This window comes from Diplotaxodon limnothrissa, linkage group LG15 (genome assembly GCF_057381915.1).
Source record: "Diplotaxodon limnothrissa isolate DT_005_m linkage group LG15, D_limnothrissa_male_GT1.1, whole genome shotgun sequence".
Classification (NCBI taxonomy): domain Eukaryota; kingdom Metazoa; phylum Chordata; class Actinopteri; order Cichliformes; family Cichlidae; genus Diplotaxodon; species Diplotaxodon limnothrissa.
Genome location: NC_140610.1, coordinates 25,887,036 through 25,914,104, shown reverse-complemented (window position 1 = coordinate 25,914,104; position 27,069 = coordinate 25,887,036). Strand labels below are relative to the sequence as shown.

Sequence of the window (27,069 nt, the reverse complement as noted above, 5' to 3'; positions counted from 1 at the left end):
TTCAGGAACTTCAGCAGAGGCAGTGACACTAATATTTACAGACATTATCCAGTCGAAAGACCAAACAGAGCCTGAACCAAACAACTCCTTTATGATTCGAATGGCCAGCTAATATAGAGCTTAGATAACGTCAAAGGAAAGAAGATGAAACTAATGTTTGTCCAATTACTAACTTTGAACCTTTGCTGGAAGCATGCAAGAGGAACCACATCACAACAGGGGCAAATTTTCATGTAAAGCTAAAAAGCTAATAAAGTTTGAAGATTTAGAAAGTGCAGACATGTAAAAAGAAGAACAAATGATTCAGGCTCTATATGCTAAACACAAATAAACCAGGACCAGCCTCTGAACTTCTCATGTTATGAAGTCATTTTCCCATCATCCATCATTGGGAGTGCCTCTCACTGGGGTACTCAGCTGATGACCCAATCCGCCATGCCTGCGCCCGTCAAACACCCCCAACAGGAAGAGACGTATCCACCTCTCCACAGAGGCACATTAACCAGCAGCGCACGTATGAGCGACCCAATTTTCTTTTTTCTAATGCGAGCCCTATGCCTGGTTTGCTGTTCTCAACAGGATATGAAAGATGAGGAGATCACAGACGGAGAGGGCCAGAAGCCTGCAGCAAACACAATAGGAGCGATGGTATCGATGACGTACCAGGAAGCTTATTTAGCCGCGCTCGTGCCCAAATTATTATTTCACACGCCGAATGAACAGCAGGGGAGAGAGCAGCACTGCTGATGGAGCCTCTCGGCTTCCCGAGGAGGGAGTTGGAAACCGAACGATGGCAGCCCACATCATTAGGATGCTGACAGAGATACAGCCTCCATTAGAAGAATCCGATACCAGAGACAGTCAGGGAGTCATTTACACTCCACATAATAGAGCACGTCTCCTCTGACTTTTTAAAACCTCGTTTTAGTCCCTCTACATTTTTCCCTTCCTAAAATTCAGAGAGAGAGATGAGTGGATGTAAAAGTCAAATAATTTCCATCAGCCGTAACATTTACAATAATTTCACTGTAATAACCACAGTGAGTTCTATTTTCATTTATTTTTGACTGCAAATTAAAATCGGAAAAACTATCGGAAAACTAAGCCATTACTTAAGTCCCAAAACATGCAGTTCCTCTGAGGGTCTCTAACAGTGCCTGAGTCCCCACAGGCACACATGTTAAGATGTCCAATCTTACCATAGAAATAAACTTGTTTACAGCCTGATAAAAAAAACAACCTGTTACTAGTTTCTATGTATAGTTTGCCTGTTAATCAGAGGCAGTGATTTTTTTAATAACGCAGCCTTAAACTTTGCATTATTAGGGCCGTGACTGTTACAATCATCAAAGATTGTGCTCCAATTTTAGTGAATAAGGAAACTTAGTTAGCACTAATTATCAGCCACAGCGTATGGACACAGTTTAGTTTTGATCACTTCTGGCATCAAAACAACTAACATGGTGGATTTAACGCCGAAGCTGATGTTTGTAAGCCGTCAAACACATCAATTCCCTTTGTGGATGACGGAGGAAAGGAAAACTTGAAGCTCATAAACGACTAACCATTATTTCATCATTATCCAATGCATTCTGGGAAATAGGATCCCTCTGTTTTATTATCCAGATGGACTATTAACCTGCAGGAAACAAAAACTGAAGCTTGATTGCAGTTTGAGCTTAACTGGCCAAAATGAAACCAGAAAACAAAACAGCTCCTATACACTGCCTACAAATGGTTTGTTTTAAGTGATCAGCCACGTAATGTCTTTGTTTCAGAAAGAAAAACTTTTCTCATTAGTTAAAATGTATTTATTAGATATTCTGTAAGTCTTAAAAACTCAAGTTGGTGCAAACTTCTTTTTAGGTTCATGAAGATGTTTTCAGCCTGCACAGAGATATGGTTATGCCCGGCTCGCTAAGGACATAAAGCAGATTCCTTTGTTAAGTATAAACTGAGGAAAAGAAGGACAAAAGAAAACTACGTGCTAACCTATAACCAACACGTGACTGAAATTAGAAATAACTACAAACCAAAGCAGAAAGATGACCTAAGTGGGGCGCCAGAAAGGCACCAGCTTTCTGGGAGGAGAGAGAGTGAGGAGCTGCCATCTTGGAACGATATCAGCTCATATAGGCTCCCAAACAAGTGAAGTTCTTTTTTCCTAAAGAATGGGAGGGGCAGTTAATGAGGACCCGGACAGAAAGAATCAAAACAAATGGATGGATGGATGCATGAATGCTTCACCTTTTATCTGAAAGGCTTCTTTAGTTATCAAAGCTGATGAGGAGTTTGAGATAATGAACCTCTAGTGGGGTTGTCATCTTGAGGTGTTGCCAACCTATCAGGGTCACATGGGCCTAATCTAAGGCTGCCATGACCTGGAAGACAGCAAACCCACGGGGACCTGCTGTACATGGCATTTAATAATAAATGGTACCATTCATCATGAGTCATTCATAGTCTTTACCCAAACGTTAACAGCGTGGCCTAAACCTGTAGAGGAGTTTAAAGACCTCCAGAACGTTTCATCTATTCCATGTCAGATTTTTAATGGATTCATTTTATACCTGCGTTAAGAAATACATGAATAAAATGGATGGATCAAATTATCAGATCAAAGTTTAAACACTTGCCTTCCAACAGCTAATAAGTTTCACAGACCTGCTCTGACTCTGTTAAACACCAAAAGCTCTGATATCAAAGGTCAAGAGCTCCAGTCATTATTCACAGAAATAAAGCGGGTCTGTGTCGGCTTCACGGGGAAATCAATCCTATTAGCGCTCACCGTGAATCATTTCAATTATGTTTCAGTGTCATTCATCCAAAGACAAACACTTTAAAGTCCAGCAAATCCCCACAGTGTCATGGTCCTGGGCCATGTGTTTTCCCTTCATCGCCTCACCGTGGATCGGCTTCCTCGTTTCCGCCACCGTCATGCTGCACTAACCGGCACACGGAGGCGGTGGAGGCCATAGACTTCGGGGACGATGAGCGTCAGCAGGTGTTACGGGCTTATCGGGAGGACGAGCTCCGGTGGAAACCCTGGCTCATCCCAGAGGAGGAACTCTCACCTGCTGCACCGCCTACCAGCCGCTCGCCGTCTCCAACCCGCTCAGACTTCGCTTCCCCTGCCTCATTAGCGAGGATATGGGCAGAGGAGGATGTTGCCGCTACGCCACCCTCTGCAGTGGTGGCATCAGCGCCCATCGCGCCAGCTACCAGAAGGGGGCGGCGCCGGCGCCGCCGTTGCACCGCACTAACTCCGGTGAGTGACTGCGTTTTTGCGCCTCACGTCCCTTCTATGAAGCAGAGTGAGATGAGTGTTGATTTGCCGGGACCGGAGACTATAACGGAATTGGGCTCCAGAGCTGAAAGAACTGTGTGTAACTGTTTTGAAGGAGCACACAACGAAACCACAGACCATGTTCTTGTCTCTGTAGAATCCAGGACTTTTTCTAGCATTGCTCTCATAGTCGTACCACATGAAGCCCAGGTTCATGAAACAGCGAAAGGGGTTCACACGTCGGCTGTACAGTTTGCTTCTGAGCCTGCTAGGAATGGCGTGAGCTTTCTCTCCGCCTCAGACTGCTTTCTGCCCCGGCCGCCTATCTCCGCTGGAGGGTCCGAGGGGCCTGTCCAGCCTCACGCCTCGTCAGCTGGAGGGTCCGAGGGGCCCGTCCAGCCTCCTGTCTCCGCTGGAGGGTCCGAGGAGCCCGTCCAGCCTCCTGTCTCCGCTGGAGGGTCCGAGGGGCCCGTTCAGCAACCTTCCTCGTCAGCTGGGGGTTCAGGAGAACCGCACCAGCCTCATGCCACGTCTGCTGGGGGGCCCGAGCCGCCCGTCCAGCACCATGCCACCTCAGCTGGAGGGCCCGAGGAGCCCATCCAGCCACCTTCTGCTTCTGCTCCTCCTAGTCCAGCTCCAGCCCGTGCTTCGTCAGCCGCAGCTCCAGCCCGTGCTTCGTCAGCCGCAGCGCCAGCCTCAGAGTCTTCGTCAGCCGCAGCGCCAGCCTCAGAGTCTTCGTCAGCCGCAGCTCCAGCCTCAGCCTCTTCGTCCTCGTCTGGCCCAGCCTCAGCCTCTGCAGCGACGCCTGGTCCGGCCCCCGCATCGCCATCGGCTGGTCCTGTGCCCACCAGGCCATGGCCAGCACGCCTGAGACTGGAAAGCCGCCGCTGCCTTCCGCGCGGCCGGCCCCCTGAACTGCTCCGTCGTCTCCTTCGCTGCCTTCCGCGCGGCCGGCCCCCTGAACTGCTCCGTCGTCTCCTTCGCCGCCGCCGCTGCCTTGCGCACTGCCGGCCCCCTGAACTGCTCCGCCTTCGCCGCTGCCTTGCGCACTGCCGGCCCCCTGAACTGCTCCGCCTTCGCCGCCGCCGCTGCCTTGCGCGCGGCCGGCCCCCTGAACTGCTCCGCCTTCGCCGCCGCCGCTGCCTTCCGTGCGGCCGGCCCCCTGAACTGCTCCGCCTTCGCCGCTGCCTTCCGCGCGGCCGGCCTCCGGATCTGTTCTGTCACCGTGGCCACCTTTCCCGTGGCCGGCCTCCGGAACGGTTGGACTGGACTTTTGTGTTGTCGCCTCTCGGGTTGGCCTTCGGGCCTCTTTGGACATTCGCCTTCCTGTTCTGGACTCTTTTGTGTATTTGTGGACTCAGTTTTGTTCTCGTGCTCCTTGTTTTTGGTTCGTTTTGTTCCCTCCGTCCTGGTCCCCCGCCTCCCGCCCTGGGTGGGGTGTTTTCTGTTTCGCTTGTGTTTTGTTTCTCGGGTTTGGGCTGTCGGGAGCCAGCCCTTTAGGGGGGGGTGGTGTCATGGTCCTGGGCCATGTGGGCCCAGTATTCTTAGTTTTCATGTATTTTTGTATTTTGTTCTTTATTTAGGCCATGCTTCCTGGGTTGATCTGTTACGTTGTTCCTTATGTGTTTTCCCTTCGTGACTCTTACCCCCTGTGTGCCCCTCTGTGTATTTATGAGCCCTCGTCTCTCTTTGTGCTTTATTCTATGTTTTCCCCAGCCCGTTATGTCTGCGTTCTCCCCGTGCTCTCTCTCCTCCTGTTTGAACCTCTGTGTACTTCCTGCTTTACTTTGCCCATCTCCCATCAGTGTTACGTTCACTCCTGCCGTGTCTTGTTATGATTATCAGTGTCACCTGTGTTCCCCGTGTGCATCCACTTCCCCTGATCATCCCTCATGTGTATTTAGTCTCTGTGTTTCGTACAGTCTGTGTCGCGTCGTCTGTGTTCTCACCCCCATGTTTTCACGATCAGTCTTTTGTGATCATCTTCGTCTCAGAGTTCTCTTAGTTTGTCACAGTATTAGTTTTCCCCAGTTTAGTTATTGCTCTTGTGCTGCCCTTATTCTGGTTTGCTTCTTTTGTATTCATCAGCCACAATAAAAGGCTCGCTTTTGTTTAAGTTCACTTCCTTATCACTCGTGTCTGCACCTGAGTCCTCCACGCACTCTCCACTCGGTCCGTCACAGCGGACCGTGACACACAGAGCTCATAATGAAATACTGAGACAGTTAATGTTTTTGTACCACTTAGCAGAATAAAGACGCTTAAAAAAAACAGACTCCAGTAGAAACATTTCACACATTTTTGGTGGTTTTATCTAAAGTGATAGAAGGAAAATATATTATCTCCTGACACAGGAGCTAACGCAGATAAATTCATTACAAATAGATCAAATTAAGGCTGTAAATAGAGAAAAATACTTGCTATGTGTTTTTAATTTTTTAATATGTCTGTGAGACTTCTGTGTATGGGAGGGTTGGGGTCGTCTACCAATGCCAATTAAAGCCTTTCTTTTTTTACAATAATAGGGTGTGCTGGAGCTCTGTCTGCTGCACCATCTGACGCCTTTGGTATTTGTGGCAAATAAATGATGTGTTTTGGTTAAGAAACTACAGTGTGTGCCCGCTGTGGCACAAAGAAATGAGATATCTGAAAATAAAGCACTCAAAGCGATACATTTATTTAATGTTTGGGGGTTTTTTTGTCAGATTTTTTGCATTAAGAGAAAGGAATAATGTTTCCAGACATATCCTATCTGCTCAGAGGGGTGAGGAGACCTCGTATCCCCCACATTCGGATGGAAAATAACGGAAACTCATCGGACAGGAGGAAGACTTGCTGCTCCACATGGCTCAGGAATTCCAACTGTTCCGGGCCCACCTCGACCCTGTGCGCCACCTCGGGTTTCTGCAGGAGCTCCTCCAGGACGGTGAACAGGTAGCATGACTTCTGGTACCGGTCGACGGGAAACGTGTCAAGCACCGAGCCGTCACGCCCCTGTAAAGGAAAATTAGTTTAACCAAAACTCGAATCTATGAAAGGACCAGTTTCCTGTGTGAGGTTTAAGGTCAGAATTCAGCACAAAACAAGGAGTACTTGTTCCACTCACTTCACTCACTGTTACAGCGATACAAATCTCATCAACATGAGGGGAGAAACGCGGCAAAAAGATGAACAAGGACAAGAAGAGGGGCAAGAGGAAAGACAAGGATGAGAAGACAGAAGATGATGATGAAGAGGAAGGAGAAGGAGGACATGAAGAACAAGCAGGAGGAGATAATTTTGTATTGTTGATCTTTTTAAACGGGGGGTTTCCAAACTGGTCTCATGTGATGAAGGTCTGCGTAAGGTGCTGGCAGGTCTCAGACATGACAACAGCGAGACGAGCTGTCGCAACTCATCCTCGTTTTTAAGGAGACAACAACAACAAAAAAGTAATTTGAAATATTTTAGCGTCAATTAAGGGCTTATTTTCAAACTGAGATCATTGACTTTGAAGACTTGAAGGATCTGCAGGAGCCCAAATGATTATTAAAAGAACTGGAGCACTGGGGTAATCCCTGAGACGATGGGTTTTTAGATGATGAAACAACAAATACTCGTACCACGAGTTATTTAACTGCAGATGAAAGATGAGAAACACGAGATCCGACTGTTTTCAGAGCACAAACTGAGTGAAAGGAAATACAACACACAACAGCTCAAATCAAAACGTAATTATTCAAACCAGCAGAAGCTGCCGCATCTCATACCAACTACATCCCAGTGAGAGAGAGAGTGTGTGTGTGTTATTTGCATGTCAAAGTTGGTGTGTGAGGGATATCACAAAGAAAAACAAGCGCCAGATGGCTGTCAGGTATTCCTCCTGGCAAAAACCTTCAGAGAACCGACAGGATGTGACAACAACACCCTCTTAACCCCACACACATACACATGCACACACACACAAACACAAACACAAATGCCCGGACCCCATCAGCATCAGGTCAGCAGCCATTTTTTAAAATCCCGATTCATGTTTTTCTGCCTGAAAGCTCTCCAGCTTCTCCTCTGCTGACACAAAGAGACAAAACATTGAGAGACACACAGATTCACCAAAAACACATAAACTGTCAAAAAATCATTGAAATATTTCAGGGAAATGTGAAATTGTGAACACTTCAAATATGTCATCTTCCACTGTAACAACTGTAAAAATCGAAATCTTTGGGATCTCTGGTCCTCCGGAAGCGCTGATTCTGTGGAGACTACGGATCAGGAACACTTCCAGAAATCACTGAACACAGATGCCATCAAATTTAAAGTGACTTCAACTGTTTCTCAGTGTAAGCATCTGATGCTTTGTGCGTTGTACTGTGAATAAATATTTATATTTTCCAAAGTGTCCCAACATTTTTGGGATCCTGGGTGTATTTTAACTTCCGCTCACGCAGAATACTAGAACTGTGTTTTTGTTGTTGTTCATTACTTGAACTCACTGAATTAAAAATGCCTCTGATAGTCTGACTGGAGAAAGGAAAAAGCCAATTTCACCATCACCAAATAAGATAATATTTAGTCGTTGTTGGGTCTGTCTAGCACAGGCCCACCGCTGGAACGAGACAGTTTAACTACACAGCCAAAAGCATTGAACAGCAAGTAGGCAAAGTTCTTCGTGTTACTCATGCATGAGGGAGACCTGCCTGGAGCCAAGTGTCGTTCCACCCACTTGACCTCCGCCAGACTCTCAGCCAGGTTCCCCATAGCACTCCTGTTATTGTGGTTTACATGAATATGCATTGGTTCATTAACATATAACATCTTACATAGGTATACTTGTGTGTGTGTGTGTGTGTGTGTGTGTGTGTGTGTGTGTGTGTGTGTGTGTGTGTGTGTGTGTGTGTGTGTGGTCAGAGTGTGACCCCATAAATGACTTCCCTAAATCTGGAAGTCCAGCAGTTCATCTAAACAAAAGGCACCTAGCCTAAAACAGATAAGTTTATCCTACCATAAAACAATAAGACAAGAATGTGGGTGTGAATGCCAGAGTGCTCTGGAATGCACACAAAGTCTTTGCAGACAACTAAGGATCACACATCCTATCACTACACAATCGATTATACACCTCCAAGCATATATGGTTAAATATTTCTAAGCATAAATGACAATAAACAATACAAATCTAACAGTCGTGATGAGTTGCTCAATCACTGCGTCACATTTCTGAGATCAGAGCTCCAGAAACACCTGCAGGTACATTTAATCGTTCCACCAACACATTTAAACCCAAGCAGCTACAGCACTTTAACTAACTAACCTTTAACTTGTATAGTTATAAAAATGTCAGTAATTCCTGAAGAGTTCATGAAAAACTTTTGTTGAACTCCTTGAATTAAAGCCAAAAAATTCTTGACTAATTTAAAATCTACTGTGGTGTTGTACAAAGGCAAAGCTACAAAAAATCAGTTAAAATCCTAAAACGTAAGAATTTAAATGTATTAACCCTTTCACGCATAGTGGTGACTACAGTGGACAGCTAGTCAAAGACTGTTCTCTTGTATTTGTGTCAGTGTTAATGGTATACTTGCACATAAACCACAACATTGGACAGCGATGTGTCACTCCACACCCTGCCACCCACTGGTCGTTTAATGTAACTATAGATGTATGACATGTTTCATGGTAATGAAAAGAGCTCCCAAAAAGCCAGCTGAAGCTGAATTACAACCGATAAGACACTGTTAATAAACAGATTCAGGGAACACTCGATCGGCTCAGTACAACACAAAGTCAGGGATATCAAACCACTGTTAATCCATTTCAGCTGCTTTCATCCAAACTGACGTGAAAACAGATGAACAGGAGAGGGAACAACAAACCAACCCTCACTTCTGCAGGTGGTGGTCACAGACCGCTGCATTTTCTTCACTGATTTTTCTTAGTGTCCTCTACGTCACCTTCAGCCTGTTCAGCTTTATGTTAGCACAGGAAGTCCAGCTTATCCATACGTGTCACCTGAAGAAGGTTTGCCAAGTGTCCTGGCACAATCACGGGGGTGTGAAGGAGACACCAGGAGGCACCAGTAGGGATGCGAGCTCCACCGAGGCTCAGGGTGAAATAAAGGATGTTTATTATGATCCGTAAATCATGCAAAGCTACTCTAATAGAATCCAAGAGTAACAATACAAAGCTGGAAATGTTTAATGTTTATAGCTCGTTGGAGGGCTCACACATAATGATTATTCAATATGTGCTGTGCTGTTTCCAGACTGCACCACACACATGCAAAGCTCATGCTTATGTAACTGTGCTGTTTATTTAGAGGCATGTCAGTCAGTGTGAGCGTGACAGCAGGTTACAGTCCTGTTAGCTCTGCGTCTGAACCGTGAATTTATGGTATGCACATACTCACAGCATGTGGTTATATTTGGTGGAACACGAAGAGGCCGCAGATATTCGCACAATCGGCCGTCAGCGGCTGTCAGCAAGATGGAGACGGTTTCATCTGATGTGGTGAACACAGGCGTGAAGGCAGAGACGAGGCTTCGCAGGTCTTTGCTAGAGAGGCAACTCAATCCGCTCTGAGTCCTTCCTCTTTCACGTCGTTGTGCCGCCGACAGGCTTTGGTCTACCATCCGTTTAAAACCAACAAACCGACCAAGTGGTGAAGCTGAGACGAGGGAATGAAAGCGGTTCACACAGAGGGATAAGTGCAGAGAGAATATCATGATTAATTTTTAAAAGAACCTCTCGCTTTATACCAGAAAAACAACCAAAGCTCTGCACTGATCTCAGGAGGGCTGTCAACCAGTGTTTCATAATTTGATTATATAATCAGTTAAAAAAAAAATTAGACATTCAGCTGTGAAATTAATATTCAATCGTGGGGGGGAAAGCAGCTCGCACAACTGCTGTCTGTCTCCTGAGCAGCAAAGTGGAAAACCTGACAGAAATACATGGAGCTATTCAAACATAAAAAGTCCTGCTCATTACCTGCAGATGAGCCGGCCCTTTGTTGTGTTACACCCCTCGAGTGAGAACGTTCTGTTATTGTTTAATCTAAATGCGGCGTTTGATTAGTGAGAGTGGACCAGCACTGGTAGCTAATCACTGAATGCAAACGTCTGTGTTTGGAGCATACTAACAACACCAGGAGAGTCAGAGCATTAAAGACTATTAGTGCATCAGCTCGGCCAGCAGATCCATCGCCTGAGTGAAATACAGCAGCTGTGGATGAGAGCAGAGCTCAGGCTTACATGCTGCTTGATTAACTGCTGTTTGATATCGGACACATTCAGCGTCTGATTTCAGATTTTCAGTTCAGTCTTAAGGCTACATACGTCGTTGCATTTACCCTCAGACTTACACTCAGGTCATTTTCTCCAGTTTGCATAAAAATGTTATGATAAAAAGTTTGGACACATATATAACGGTGCCTGTGAATTAATCAGTTAAAATTAGAGTAGTAGAAATCTGTTCTATTCTATTCGGGTTAGACCGTCAACTTTTTGTTTTTGTGGCACAGCTTGTGATATTTGCTAAGTCAAGCATAAAAGTGAAAATAGCATTTACTTCATTTTTGTGACAAAGAATTTACAAAAAGTATTCTGTTTTATTTGAGTATTAATGTGAAATATAACTATGTACGATTCAAAAATGATCACTACATAGTTTTTGTGCTATAAATTTTTTTGTTTTCTTTTTAACGCTCAACTAAAGGACTTTGAATGTTTGAATGTTTTAATATGCAAAATGTCAATCACACTTCGGGCTTCACATGAAGCCGCTGACTGTAGTTCTGTTATTACCTTCACTGAGTTTATGTAACAAAGATATGACCTATCTTTGTTCACCTCTGTCAGTGCGCCCCAGGGTGGCTGTGGCTACAAAGTGTGAATGTGTGTGTGAATGAGTGGATGAGTGGTTGTGTAAAGCGCTTTGGGGTCCTTAGGGACTAGACCTCCTCTGACCACTGGTGGTGGTCAGAGGGCCCGGTGGCGCCTGTGTCCGGCAGCCTCGCCTCTGTCAGTGCGCCCCAGGGCAGCTGTGGCTACAATGTAGCTTGCCATCGCCAGTGTGTGAATGTGTGTGTGAATGGGTGAATGACTGAATGTAGTGTAAAGCGCTTTGGGGTCCTTAGGGACTAGAAAAGCGCTATACAAATACAGGCCATTTACCATTTACTCTCTTGTAATTAGCACAGGCCTAAAAACAACCAGACCTAATCACTGTTGATGAAGTCCAGTTATTTTCATTACTACCCATCACTGGTTCAGCTAACCGACTTGCGGTTTAATTGATAGAAATCTAACATGACAAACCGGCCAGAGGACACACAGAGGGGCTGCTAAACTGTTCGCGAGTTCAATCAGTCAACTTATTGAGGAACTGGGGAAACATTTCAGTTCTAACAAGGTCACCAAAAAAACAAAGTCAATAATTTAATGGCTCTTATATTATGACTCATCAATATCAGTGAAATCCATCAGCCTAAAAGAAATACTGCAGGTGATACAAAACCAATCAATTCGAACAAACCGACAAGGAGTTCGTGGTCTCTGGGTCCTCCTTCAGGAAAGTCACAATCTCATTTGTGGGCTTTGGACTGTTGATAAGAGGAAAACAATAAAACCCAACTTTTACCTTTGAAATATGTGCAACCTGAATGGTTTATTGTCTGCAGACCTGTGCGTCCACCAGATTTAAACCTCTGTAAAGGAGAATATACCACGACTTTCATTTGACAACAACAAAGCAACGTCAAGGAGGTCGAGCAGCTTTATGCCCGTGAGGTTGGCGAGATATTCCATTTTAATCTCCAACCTGTCAAACACTCACATGCCCATGAAATTTATGAAGCCATGAAGCGAGATTCAATGAACGGCAGAAATCGATAACTGGAACGAGGATCCAGAGGGAGCGGTGATGGAGCATCTGCGAGGAGCATATAGAAACATAACGGGGGCTCGAGCTCCGCTGCAGGAGACAGAAATACTTTCAGAGGACCTGCTGGGCCTCCTCCTATCAAATCTGATTAAGAAAATCAACAACCTCCCAAAGTTTCTACATTTACTCCAATAAAACTCATTTTTCAGGGAGTTTAATGTTTCTTTAGTCACAGGCTGTATTTTACAAAACAACAAAATCAACTTCAGGCTTCATTCAGTGAGCCAAGAAACTCATCAGGAAAGCGCTTGCTGAGGTCACAGAGCAAAAGTGTCAAGATCTGCGGAGGCAGATCGTGCGGAAATGTGTGTAATGGACCCAGGTGCGTACACAAGTGAGTAGACGGGAGTGAACTTAACAGAAAGCGAGCCTTTATTATGGCTGGAGACAAGGTGTACAAACAAAGCAAGGATAGCGTGGCTAGGCTATAACTAAACTGGGAAAACTACTACTGTGACAAACTAAGGAAACTCAGAGACTATGATGTTCGCTGTAAAGACTGACCGGGAAAACATGGAGGTGAGAACACAGACGACGCGACACAGACTGTATGAAACACAGAGTCTAAATACACATGAGGGATGATCAGGGGAAGTGGCCACACATGGGAGCACAGCTGACACACATGAACCTAACGACAGGACAGGAGGAGTGAAACTGAATACACTGACAGTGAATACAGACTTTCAAAGTAAAACAGGAAACATGGAGATTAGACATGACACATGAACCGGGGAGACTTAGTACAGGGGAAGATGACATAAACAACTAAGGAACAAAACTAAACTGCAGTCTAGAAATTAACTAGGTGAACTAAGCTAGGTGCAAATGAATACAGAAGATACATGGAACTCAAATACTGGGTCGCTTGACCCAGGACCATGACAAAAAGCACCTAGGGCCTTTCTGCAACGACAAGAATCGCCCCCTGCTGGTCATTAAAAATAATACCAGTTTAAAGCACTGAAAAGCTTCATTTTTCAGAATCTGAAGCTGCATCCAGCTTTCTGCATCCACCCACTGGTTAAAGGAGCCTCAGCATTAGCTTTGCGGCTGCTGCCATGTTAGTTTCAGTTAGAGGTCACAGAGTTATTGAACAACTGTCCACCATGTTTACATTAAAGTCTCTGCAAAGACACAAATTGGTGGCAGGAAAGGTGAACATATGTGAATCTGCTTCTGTGGGACTACAAATAAAAAACTTTGGGAATAAAATCAGCTTCACGCCGTGTTTGCTAAGATACTTCCACAGACTGGATTTTCACGATGCCACCAACAGTAAGAAATGGAGGGCAGGTTTTGTCGTTGCTGTTAAATTTTGTTTTACAATACAGAAAAACAGAGAGAGGAAGCTTGGAGGAAAGCGAGTAAAATCATGAAACTTCGTGTTAAGTCCTGAAAACATGTTTGTGATTGTAGCCATCACCTGATCGCCTCCTCCTCATCCCATTGGCTGTTGGGGTGAATATTTATGGGATTTCAGTGTGACTACAGAACTTTGCTTCTTATTTAAAATGAAAGCGAAATGAGGATCATTGAGTGAAATCTGAGCTTGTTTGGCTTTGTGTCATAATTAACTTGTAAGTCTTCAGTTAATTCAGCCTGTGATTTATGGCATTTGTGTGAATCTTGCAGGAGAAAGCTCACAAAGAAAACCTTCATTTTGTCCCATCTTTCACCCGAGCTGATGGGAGTATATTTTCAGGCTGTAAATGTGTTAATTTCTCCTATAAAGACATTTTAACCTAGGCGGTTATGAGGACTGACTGCCAGCCACTAGTGGACATTAGAGGAACTGCAGCTTTTGGTGCTTCCACGCTGGCTTCACTTCTTAGTGATCAGATATTAGAAGTGTGAGGTACTGTACTGTAAGCTTCTGTAACATTCAAATACATCTGTGACTTTTCAGCAGACTGCTTAAAGGCAGTCTGAACCAGTCCTCCTCCTCCAATCCAAAGTACAATGCACACCAAACCAATCAAACCAAACCATTTTCTCTCCCTCATCTAGGAGTATCTGCCCCAAAAACACGAGGTACAAACACCACAGACTTTAAATAATCACTCTTCCATTTCCCCCGCTCAACAGCACATCTAACTCCTCCTTTAATGTGCTGCAAAAAAAAGTCAGCGTGAACTCTGCTGTGACTACAGAACTACAGTCCGACCAGAGAGAAAACAAGCTTTCTGAAGAAAAAGTGGTTAAGAGCGTCCGCACGCAGAGACGAGCAGCATCTCATCTACTGCACTCTTCCTCAGGTCGTCTCCAAACAAAGGAAAGGAGATGTTAAAGAGACTTTCTAATGAGCTGAGACCCCTCCATCAGTGGGTGCTTCTGATCCTCTCTGTGGGTCTGAGAGATTAAAATCTCCCTCGGGTAATACTTCTCTTTTACAATCCACCAGATGATTTTAATGAGTAAACAAAACCAAATAAACCTCCAGTTAAAATTGTGCGACCAGCAAAAGAACAGACAGCAGCTGAAGGGAACGAGAAATCCAGTGGACCAAGCAGAAACAAACTTATTTGCAGAGTTTCTCTTTTTGTGTTCATTCAGCAACTTTGACAGAACTACAATAACAATAATAATAATAAAAAAAAAAGCTTCTGCTGCATGAAAAATAATAAAGTTTGTGTTTCTGGCCACACAAGCTTCAGGTCCCTCCCTGAAAAGCGGACCTCCTCTTCCTGCAGTTCTCTTTACAGTGATGAACTGATTGTGTTGATTGGTTAACGTTTTAATTTTCATTTAATGGTGCTACAGGTCTGAGGGCTGAATGCTGCATTCAGCTGAACTAAACTGCACATATGGCAGCAGATTTGCATTATTTACACCCAGGAGGGATATGAGAGGATCATTTATACTTAACAGGCTGTGTCTATTATAGGCTCAAAAGCAGCTTTAGAAGTTGCCAGATCCTGGTATAGGCAGGAAGGCAGCAGCAGCAATCATTATAAACTCACTGTAAACGTGGTTATTCACAGAACCACAGAGCTGGCATACAGGAGAAACCAGGAGACAGCAGAGGATAACTGCATGTTTCCTGCTGTAAACGCAAAGCTGGAGACAACATGATGGGCTGAGTGTCGGGTCGTTAGCGCTCCTCCTCCTCTGCAGGCTGACAGTGATGAGACAAGCTGATCCTGATAAACTGCCCTATCCCTCCACGCCAGGTACAGATTTTTAATCCAGGCCAAACCATGAGGTCACAATGAACCTAAACATTTTCACAGCGACCTGAGTCTGAGGCCGAGGTCCAGGCAAGTGCTAACTTTGAAAGCTGGCAAAATGGAGTTTGAGCCAATTTTCTGGAGGAGTGCAGGAAGTTGAGATGTTACAGAGACGTGTCCTCTTAAAAGACCACAATTAGAATCAGTTCATGTTTACTCTGTGCAGCAGGAGCTCAGCACCCAGATTTTAGTTTCATTTTAATGTTATTCAGTAACTCCACAGGAAATAATACATTTATAGCATGTGATCAGAGGTGTTGTGTGGTGTTTAGGGCTGCCACAAACGATTATTTTGATAGTCGACTAGTCACCGATTATTTATGCGATTAGTCGACTAATCAGATCATCATCCACTGGACGTAAAACTACAGCTTATTGCACCAGCAGCATCTGCTCTTATATAACTATCATTAGCTTACAGCTTTAAGCTTTTAAGGTGCTAACTAAAAATAAAGACAAGATGATAGTTTATTCAATTTTAATGAAATTTGCAGATTGTTTCGGTGAAGTTTAATAAACTCCTTGCTATCTAAAATATAACAGGACACCGGAGTATATTCTCCAGCATCTCACACTTCTGATAATCAGCTGTCTGCTTGACGTTTATTCAGCTGTGTAAAAACTATAACTTTAATCTCAGACAAACCGATTTACTCAGGAACAAATAAAATACAAAAAAAAAAAAAAGCCAAACAACAACATTTTTAATTTATCTAAGTGACTCATATATATTTAACCTGAGTAGCGAAAGACGGCGGTGGGTTTGAAAACAATTTGCCGGGAGTCCGGTGTTCTCACCGCGCTAGTGACCTAGCCCCCGGCTAGCTATCGAGCTAGTGGGTAACAGATGTCTCCGAAAACGTCGGAGCGCTTTTGAAAATATGTGGTGTCCTGATAAACTGAGCCGATATTTGAGGTTTACACAGCTACATTCTCGGCTGAAAATATGTTAAACGTTTATTTTGTGACCCAGAAAGAATAATAAGAGTAATATTAAAACTAACTAGCTGCCGCCATTGTTGGAAACTGAGCTGGGCTGCGCTATGAATTCTGGGACACAGCTGCTTCTTCTTCTTCTTCTTCGGGGTTTAACGGCAGCTGGCATCCTTGTACATGCAGTGCTGCCATCTTCTGTTTCAGTCCGTTATTACACTCTTAAATCCTGCTACTTATTCCTGCGTCTTTTGGGATCTTACAAAGCTTCAAACGACGCGTCGACTATTAAATCAGTCGTCGACGATTTTGATAGTCGACGTAATCGTGACTAGTCGACAAATCGTGGCAGCCCTAGTGGTGTTGTGTCATTATTCGATTTGAATATGGACTTAACTGTACTACAGCTCCTGACATGTTTAAAAGCAGCAGGTAAGGAGACTTACCTGGAGAAAGGAGGGGAAAGGAGTTTGTGCTTCTGACTCTGCAGTTACCTCTTGATATATTTCAGGTGTTCATGACGGTGACGTGCAATTGAGTTATAAAGGCATTAAAAACTTGTGGGCCTTTAAAGAAAACACTTAGAGTACCTGATTAAATTATCAAAACACAAACAAGTCTATGTTTTTACAGTTCCATAAAAAATATATTCTTTAACTGTGCTAGCAGTCCATCACATCGATCCAGACTAAAATATCTACGTTATGAGCCAGAGTCCATTAGACTGGGACATACATTACTGTGTCCCTCAGGAAAAGTTGTAACAGCTTTGGTGATTTCTAACCCTGTCATCAGCGGGTCGAAATCTCCATTCATTCACCCATTTCCTCCATCATTCATCCAAGCGGGGTCGCAGCGGGTCATTGGCTAACAGGCTGGGTGAACCTGTTAATTACCACTTCGGGGATTTGGAAATATGCGGGGCAATTTGCACTGAGGTGGATGGGTGGAGGTGGAGGACCTGCACTTGGCAACCCTTTTAGATCTGTATGCAGCGAGGCAGTCTGAAGCACCACGACCCAGATAGCATCAGCTGCCCTGAGATTAAAGCACAGCATTCTGAAAGGTATTTAATCGTCCATTTGATTAGACTCGGAGCTCGTAACACCACAACTGGACCGCAGCAACGCACACCGTTGATGGTGATGGAGGGATGGTCATGCCGAGGTGTTAATCAGAGTTTCTCCAGTAGAAGAAAACAAGAATGGAGGCAGAGAGAGCGAGATTAACAGTACAGTCATGACAATGATGTCAAATGTGTTTCCTGGTCTGAATATCAACTAAAAACTTTGAGCTGAACATCTCTGACCACAGAGACAAGACGCTACCACAGGCCTGATTTTTAAATCTTAAAGCAAAAATTAGACAATACAAACACAAATATGTTCACAGCTGCATCTTCAAGAGAAAAAATACACCAAGATTTGGCTTGGAAGAAGTATCACCCCCCCCCACACACACACACACACACACACATCCGAAAGAAAAATGCTTTTAAACCTTCTTTAACCTTCTCTAAGACACGAACTCTTCCACAGCATGCATTTTTAATTTCTCTTTGATATTTGGGGATATTGGGGCCCGATGAATGTAAAAACAAAGAATTACCATTATTTTTTTTTTACCTTATTTTTGTTTTTAAGAAAAATAAGAGCCACATATGAGGATATTCGTTTAAAATTTTGATAGAACAGTAGCAGTAAGTGGATATCAGGCCCTTGTAGAGCAAAATGGAGTATTTTGGTCTAAATAACCCAAAATGTGATGTCCACATATGTGGACGCCAGGTCCTAGGAGGTTAAAAGCATTTTTAAGCATTTTAAGCCAAATTCAAGCAGGCATATGTGAAACCATGTGATGTATTCAGCTTCTTTGCTGTGGATCTAAACTTAGGTCAGATTCATCAGTTTCCTTGAATTTTCCTTAAGACATGTGGAAAACGTGACTGAAGCCCACCGGCAGCAAACTGAATAGATTACACAGAGTTAACGACGACTCGCACCTTTGGTCCTGGCGTTTACACCAAACATCAGGACAACAAAACTCAACTCTCTCTATATGATCAGACCCGAACCCAACCGAGACTGACAATAAAGCATCGAGGATCACACACACCAAAGTTCAGGCCCTTTTAAATGTGAACCGGCTGATTTCTGGACTTCAGTCCTTCAGAGGAGCTTCTTACCATTGCTTTCAAAAAATCTCACATCAAAGTGCTAATTGACGAAACTCCTTTAAAGCAGATAAATGGTGCTAATTAGATTTGAGCCTTCAGTGACTCATCGCTGCACGTCTGTTTGCAATTCTGATGTAGACTCCAGAGTTTACTCAGTTTTTTATATGCTCTTTTTTATAACTATGCAGGTGCAGACACACAGGAAACCACATGGAAAAGCAGAGGGAAGGTGGTTCACAGAAATTGGTCCAGAAAGCCAAACAGAGAAGTCTTTTTTTTTTTTTTTTTTTTAAAGGAGGAGAAGTGGGAATCAGAGGCAGAGCGGCAGAGGGAGAGGCACATAATGAAGCTGTGCTCGGCCGCCAGCATGAAGGGCAGTAATTTACAGATCAAGGACGGGCTCATCTGTCACCCGAGTGCAGGGGAAAGCCCACAGTGAGAGTGAGAAGCTTCAGCTTCTCAGCCCACACTCACAACAACTCTGTCAGTCAGTCAGCCTGCACAGCAGCACCGTACACAGAGCTTCAACCCACCCGCCATCAGCAAGACCCACAACGACGGCCGGCCGAGCCCAGTAAAACCATCACATAAGAACTAATTTTCATAATTTCTTTTGGTGTAAACAAGTATATTCTGCTTCTAAAACGCACAAACGAAAGGCACCATTTACCTTACATGAGAAACTTTGAGTACTTTAATTAAGGTTAACCCACGTGTCTCGCGTCTGTCGTTTTCATCACTCATTATATTTATTTCATATGTTAGAAATCACAGAAGACATAAGAGCTTTAGATTTGGAACTAAACTGGGTATTTTACATCATTGTGACTCAGTTTGTCTCGATCTGAACGTGCTGTCGGCTTTTAATCACTTTTTTATTCCAGAACAGTAAAGCCTGGAAGAACACGAGCTTTCACTGAGAAACTAGAGTAACTGATCATAATCACTTCACACCCTCCAGTGGGATGAGTTCTCTCTCTGGGCTCCTGCTCCACTGGGAGTTACAGGTAGCTTGGCATGTCACGCATTAGCTCCAACGATTTTAATTGCTCGGAGTTGAGATCAGTTTAACTTCCTGTTGAGTTTAATGATAACCACATCGCTGTCAGTCTCTTCTTGTTACTGCATATAGTGTTGGTGGAGTGTTTATATCTATGTCAAATTTTAAAATCTACTATTGTATCTTAAAATCTGGTTTCTTTTTCCTTTTAAGGGAACTCTGATTTGAAATTTGGGATTGTAAGGTTATTCTAGATCACTAAAATAAAAAATAAAAGCTTGACACTGGAAAACAAAACTATGTGAAATGATTTTGTTGACTCTGAAAACTAAACTAAAACTACAACTAAGCCCTAGCTTCAGTATTCATTAACTTGGAGAGAACTGGTTATCACAGTTTGCAGATGAAGCTTAGATGGGCCTGTTTATTGAGCCTTTGGAGATTCTTTCAGAAGATTCTGTGTTTTTATGCTGATTTCCTTCTGGCATTAAACTAACACTAACACTAATAAAAACTTAAGCAAAACAATCAAAACTCACTCTGGAAACTAAATGAGACTAAACTGAATTAATAACAAAAAGTCAAAACAAACTAAAACTGCAATAATTAGAAAATACTCCAGACGTGTTTGGATGTGAAGAATTGCTTCCTTTCTTAAAGCATAATCAGTTTTACATTGTTGCGCTGCTCTTTCAGGCTGACTCACTGCATTTATTAGCTGTTTATACTGTAAAAATGACCAAAGTATTTAAACATGAAGTACTGTAAAGTTGGTAATGGGCATTTTGAGCAGTGACTATTCACTGAGAACTATTCGACAGAGTTCAGCAGTGGCAGACTTTTTGATCTCTGAATGTCTACATGTGTCAAAAAGCATCTGTTATGCTTTCAGAAATATTATTTCCACATAAATAAAACCACAATAATCTTAATTATTATTATCTTAATGTTTTGTTGACTCTGTTTACCTGGACCTAAGGTGAGGAACACAGACTATTCCTGTTGGTTCTGCACTGACGTGAACACGACCACTCTCTGCTTTCCGCACAAACAGAGGAGGAAACAAGTCCCCGAAACTGACGGCTTCCTTTTTCCTCTCTTTGTCCGTTCAGGAGCCTCTCCTACCCGTGTTTTATTTTCCTTCCCTGCTAACCATCTGGTTCAGGGTGGTCCACTGATTCAACTGACAGAAAGTCGATACAATCTCATCCTAGTCGGCGTTCTCTTGGCTCATATCTTGACATCTCGGCTGCCCGGGGAGGTGGAAGAACACAGGTTTCTCTGACACACACACACACACACACACACACACACACACACACACACACACACACACACACACACACACACACACACACCTGTGAGTTTCTCATGATCAGAAACTTAGAAAGTTCCACTGGGTTGGGTGATTTGTCAAGTGGAGGTGGCAGATCTGACAGCGGCGTTCCCCCATAGACCAAACCACAGTATTTACAGTGTTTACCCAGTTGGAAAGACTTGATAGAGTAGAAATGCCAGAACTGACAAATAAGCTTTACTCTTTTTCCTCCTTCTGTTTGCCTCCCTGTCTCTGAAGCCTCTGAAGGTCAGAAATAATCCAGAATATTAATGTTCAGACACATGATGCATCAGCTCAGGTTAAAGGACTGTTGTAAAGTCTGTTTATTACACATTTAACTAAACTGCCTTTGCTGCAGTTACTTGTTCACAGCTCTCCTGTGCAGTGACTAGGGTTGCCACAAACGATTATTTTGATAGTCGACTAGTCACTGATTATTTTTGCGATTAGTCGACTAATCAGATCATCCATTGGATGTAAAACGTACAGCTTATTGCACCAGCATGCATCTGCTCTTATATAACTATCATTAGCTTATAGCTTTAAGTATTTAAGGTATTTGCTAACTAAAAATAAAGACAAGATGATAGTTTATTAAATTTTAATGAAATTTGCAGATTGTTTCGGTGAAGTTTAATAAACTCCTTGCTATCTAAAATATAACAGGACACTGGAGTATATTCTCCAGCATCTCACACTTCTGATAATCAGCTGTCTGCTTGATGTTTATTCAGCTGTGTAAAAACTATAACTTTAATCTCAGCCAAGCCGATTTACTCAGGAACAAATAAAATACTAAAAAAGCCAAACAATAACATTTGTAAGTTATCTAAGTGACTTATATATATTTAACCTGAGTAGCGAAAGACGGCGGTGGGTTTGAAAATGATTTGCGGGGAGTCCGGTGTTCTCACGGCGCTAGTGAGCCTTGCCCCCGGCTAGCTATCGAGCTAGTGGGTAACGGACGTCTCCGAAAACGTCGGAGCGCTTTTGAAAATATGCGGTGTCTTGATAAACTGAGCAGATATTTGAGGTTTACACAGCTACATTCTCGCCTGAAAATATGTTAAACGTTTATTTTGTGACCCAGAAAGAATAATAAAAGTAATATTAAAACTAACTAGCTGCCACCATTGTTGAAAACTGAGCTGGGCCGCGCTATGAATTCTGGGACAGAGCTACTTCTTCACGGTTTAACGGCAGCTGGCATCCTTGTACATGCATTGCTGCCATCTTCTGTTTCAGTCCGTGGGAAACAAATTTCCCACGTGTGGGACTAATAAAGGTTATCTTATCTTATCTTATCTTATCTTATTACACTCTTAAATCCTACTACTTATTCCTGCGTCTTTTGGGATCTTACAAAGCTTCAAACGACGCGTGCGTGCAATGGCACACGCATAACCCCCATTTCAACTCCCCACGCTAATACGTCGGCGCCACAATACGATTGGGCTGAAAAAGGTGAAACACCCTCACAAATGAGTAACTGTTTTGCCCCAGTGTCACGCAGAATGTTAACAGCAACTTTCTTCTCTCCTCCCACCAAAGAAGCAAAACCTTTTTTTTTTTTTTTGCCTGTCCCGTTTGGCTCTTTTGCCATCAGAATTGTTGTCTAAAGGCAAAGAAAGATGCCCAACGGATTTACTTTACCAAATTGACCATCCCAGCCTTGCCGTAATGGTCCATTTGATTCACCTTTTATTGTTTATTTTATTTTCACTTACTGAATACGGGACAGACTTGACTGGGGGAAAGAAGGGGAGAAAGAAAGAGGGAAAGAGAAACAGCTGAGAAGAGGGACGGGGGAGAAGGGCAAAAAACAAAAACCAACAGAATGAGCAGAAAAAAAAATGCATATATCAATCACCTGGATCACCTGCTGAGAAAGAAAAAAGAAAACAACCAGAAGAGAACAAGAGTAATAGAATAAACAACATCACAATGATATATGGGAATATGACAGTAAATACTAAATATCAAACATTATTGTGCAGCACATAAGATCAACAGAACACAGTGTGCTTTGAGGTAGGAGCCAAAAAGGGTGTAGTTTGTGGGTGTGATCACCCGTGTGTACACCTGTGAACATGGACGCGCTTGGTTTTTTTTTTGTTTTTTTTTGTTTTTTAAAGGTTCCTTCATGTAATGATCTGCTAGAGGGTGTGGGGGGGGCCACAGCCCCGTCCTCCAGGGCATGAAGCAGGTATGGAGGAGATCAAAACTCCAGACATCCAGAGGCCCCCAGAACACAAGAGACCAAGAAAGACCAACAGAGGGGCAGCCGCGCCACTGTCCCAGAAAGAGCTGAGGAGAGTCCCAGATGAGGGCTCACTCAGCAGCCGCGGAGCAGAAGCCAGGGGGAGTTGCAGTGACGCGCCCGTGAGCTCCGCCGGCAGCCAGCCATGCCTGAGTGACCGAGCCCCAGGCCGAGAGGCCGGGGGCACCCCACCTCCGAAGTGGCCCGAGCGAGCCCCAGGCTCCAGGCCCCGATAAGCGGCCGCCAAGGAGTGAGCCGGTGTGTACCTGGACGCCCATCCCCGGACACAAAGAACCACCAACGCACCGATGTCTGAGGGAGTCCGCCACTGGCAGGGGAAGTGGTGGTGGGGGGAGATAGGCCTCCAAACCTTGGAGGGCCTAAGATGTCCCCAGAGAGGTGGCGCCTGACACCCAACCTGACATATAGACACAGACATACAGGCACACACAGATACAAACATCCATTCCCACCCTCATGCTCTCATATGCACTTACTCCACACTCAACCAACGTGGAGACAGACATAAAGAGACGCTGTACACACGATCACACTCCCCAAGCGTACTCTACAAACCGGGTCTAGGTACCCTTGCCCCTGGAGGGGGGAACTGCACCCAGACCCAGGTGGTGTTACCCTTTTCCCTGCGGTGGGGGGAGGCAGACCGCCCCGACTCCGCAGCAGCAGGGAGGCCCCACACTCCAGACCGCAGTCGGACGGCCAACTCCTCCTCCTAGCCCCCCCGCTCCAGCAGGTCGCAGAGAATGGGGGTGAGAGAAGACTCCAAACCTCCCTCCACCCGCTCATTGTAGTGTTGATGCATGTGTGTTCTAAGGTACATTTAAAACCCAGGAGGGCATGGAGCTACCTGCCAGAGAGCAGCAGGTAAGCGCAAGGTCCCTCCTGCTAGCCCTCAATGTCTACGTGTATTTAACCTTGAGAGGTGGGCAACGACGCCAGGGGTGGGGTGTACACCCTGATGGTACTTTGGATTCCGTGTATCGTGCCCACCCCCAAGATCCTATATGTATGTGTAATGAGAGTGTGAGTAATGTGAATGTCTAAGTTGTGGGATAAAATTGAGGCAGAGGCAGCCAGAAGGGGACAGAGGGGGGGGGTAGCCTCCTCTGCACCCTGGTGACATACCCCTACTCCAAGGTCCTGCATGTGTGGGTGGTTGTGGCGGAGCGGGAAGAGGGAGGCAGCTGGAGATGGGGAGGGAAGGAAGGGAGGGGCAAGTGAACCCTCCCTGGGGCCAGCTCCCCCGCTGACCCCAGTAGGCACCCCCATACTCCGCGACCCGCCAGGGAAAGGGGGCCCAGGCCCATCCAGACCGGGGCCCAGTGCAGCAGCGCCCCCCGGCCCCACAGAGCCCGGGACAGTCCACCGAACCCCACCACAGAGAAAACTGCACCCACCCCACCATCCACTCATCTTCCAGACTACATAAGACAATAAACACCCAGGCTGAGATCTTCCTCCACCTCTCCTGTATCTCCCCCTCCTGCAGAGAAGCAAAACCTTTTTACACGAACGGTTTGAACTCGTCATCTATCCTGTCCTTCTCAGTTTTAAGTACGGCCACCCCTTCTAGAGCATACGGTTTGGTTTGCAGAAAGCTGATTGGGGAAGGAGATTTAGCCTTCCTGGACTGCTCCTTTCCTCTTAAGAACGGGACAGGCAGCAATGAGGTGTCCTTGCTCATGGCAATAGTAGCACTCTCTATTTTCAGTGGTTGCGGATGTGATACTGCGGGTGTTCTTTGGAGACCAGATTTTTGGACTGACTGAGTTTGGTGTGCTGTAAACAGGAGATGAAAACACACTTTTGTGTGTCAATGCAAACTCATCGGCCTGTACAGCAGCAGCGGCAAGAGTTGTAACTTTCTGTTCATTTAAGTAGGTTACTACTTTCTCTGGGAGTTGACTTTTGAACTCCTCCAACACCACAAGCTCACGCAAATCATCCAAGGTTTTTACCATGGTAGCGTTACACCATTTATCAAACAGAGTTTTCTTTTCCCTGGCAAACTCTACATAAGTCTGGGTAGCAGTTTTTCTAAGACCTCTAAAGTTTTGCCTGTAAGCTTCTGGGTCAAGCTCGTATGCACGTAGGACAGCAGCCTTTACCATTTCATAATCCAAACTGTCCTCCAATGAAAGAGCTGTGCACACCTCCTGAGCTTTCCCCACCAATTTGCACTGGAGTAGAAGAGACCATACAGTCTTTGGCCAGTGTAGTGCACCTGCAATGTGCTCAAACACTATGAAATACGAATCTATCTCAGTCTCTCTAAAAGCTGGGACTAATTTGATGTGCCTACTTACATCAAAGCCGTCCTCTGACTGCGGGGATGGTGACTGCGGGGCTGACCGAGGTGTAGGAGGACTGGCAGATACAGCGGCTCCCACCTCCAACTGCTGCTTCTGTAACTCAACCTCCTTTATGCGCAGTGTTAACCGCAGAAGGGCCAGTTTGAGGAGGGAGATCTTTCAGTGGGGCAGGAATGCCAGCAACAGCTCCCGCCTCAACTCCCTCTGCAGGAGCTGGCTCACCAAACAACCCCCTTTCATGCAGTTTAACACACAGGAGCTCTTTCAGCTCTTTCTTCTTCACGTTCAATGGCACAGGTACATCAAAAAAGTTTGCAATGAGCACCAAATCACCCTTTTTACACCTTTCCAACTTCCCCTTAGTTGGACTCATGGTGAACTCCTCTAATTTAAACTCCATACTAACACACCCACTACAAACACCCTGCCCCCCACACAAGAAAAAACTGCCAACCAGAAAAACAGAGTCAACAAATGACACCGGCAACGACGACTACAACAAATAAAGAACGAACGAGCCCACGCCCCAAGCCAACCCAAACAAGACGAAAAAAAAGGAAAGGACGAGCCCCCAATTACGTTACACCCCAGCCCAGGGAAAACCGGCGTGCAACATAAGGAAAATAAAAATAAGGAGAAATGCCCCCACACTCCCTGCTCTCAAGGAAGAAACCAACAAAAAACAGCTACCACGGATTTCACAACAGCCAGTCAGTTTATTAAGTTCCAAAAGGTAGCAGGCGTCAGGGTGAGCATGGCCAAAACACCAAACAAAAAACTCTAGAAATGAAATGCAGCTGGCTTACCTTCACAGAAAACCCCAAAAGAAAATTACAGGTGTCTTACCTGCCTCCCTAACCAAAAACAGGAGAAAAGGTTCCCAAAGAAAAATGGCTTCTCACCCCTACAGCCACCGAGTAAAAACAAGTATCGACAACTATTTACATCTATATACAACAAACTATTTACAACACGGCAAAAGCTCCCAGAATACAAATTCACACGCAGCCACATGCACAGTTCATTGGGAACAGGAAGTAGGCAAGGGCGTGTCAGTTGAAAAGGGTCCTCATTTATAGCCGGCCTCTCCCAGTCCTCCACCAATGGTCAGCCTCCACCTGTAACTCACATAGCAGCAATAACACAGGACACAAACTATGGCACCCTCTGGGGTCCGTTCTTCGTACCTCGCTTACTACATCCAAGATCAAATGACACATCCAAGATCAAATCATCGCGCCAACTTTGAGCTCGCTATTCCGGTTCTCCGAACACACCTGTTGTTGACGATTAGTATAGCTGGATGAAGTAATGTGAGATCACTGGGTGGCTTAACAGGGGCTACGCATCGATAGTAGAAACATTGATCGGCAACCCTTTGATTGGTCGGCGAAAATGTCGAAGGAGCGCGCTCAGTATTTTTCGGCAGCAGAGCAAGAACTCTTGATTGAGGGATTTCAGGAGTTTCAGAGTTTAATTAAAACGCAAGGGAACACTGCAAAGGCTGCAAAAGCAAGGAGAGAGGGCTGGCAGAAAGTTGCTGACAAATTAAACTCGTAAGTAATTTAATAATAATAATAATAATGGATT

General features: G+C 44.7%; 1 protein-coding gene across 1 annotated transcript in view; it reads right to left on the bottom strand.

The window, feature by feature from the left end:
- Positions 1-6,034: 6,034 nt before the first annotated feature.
- mei4 (meiosis-specific, MEI4 homolog (S. cerevisiae)) overlaps positions 6,035-27,069 on the bottom strand; it is a 72,408-nt gene continuing 51,373 nt past the window's right edge. The window contains exon 5 of the mRNA XM_085372498.1: positions 6,035-6,280. Coding sequence (XP_085228624.1) covers positions 6,035-6,280 — 246 coding nt within the window. The remainder of the gene's footprint in view (positions 6,281-27,069) is intronic.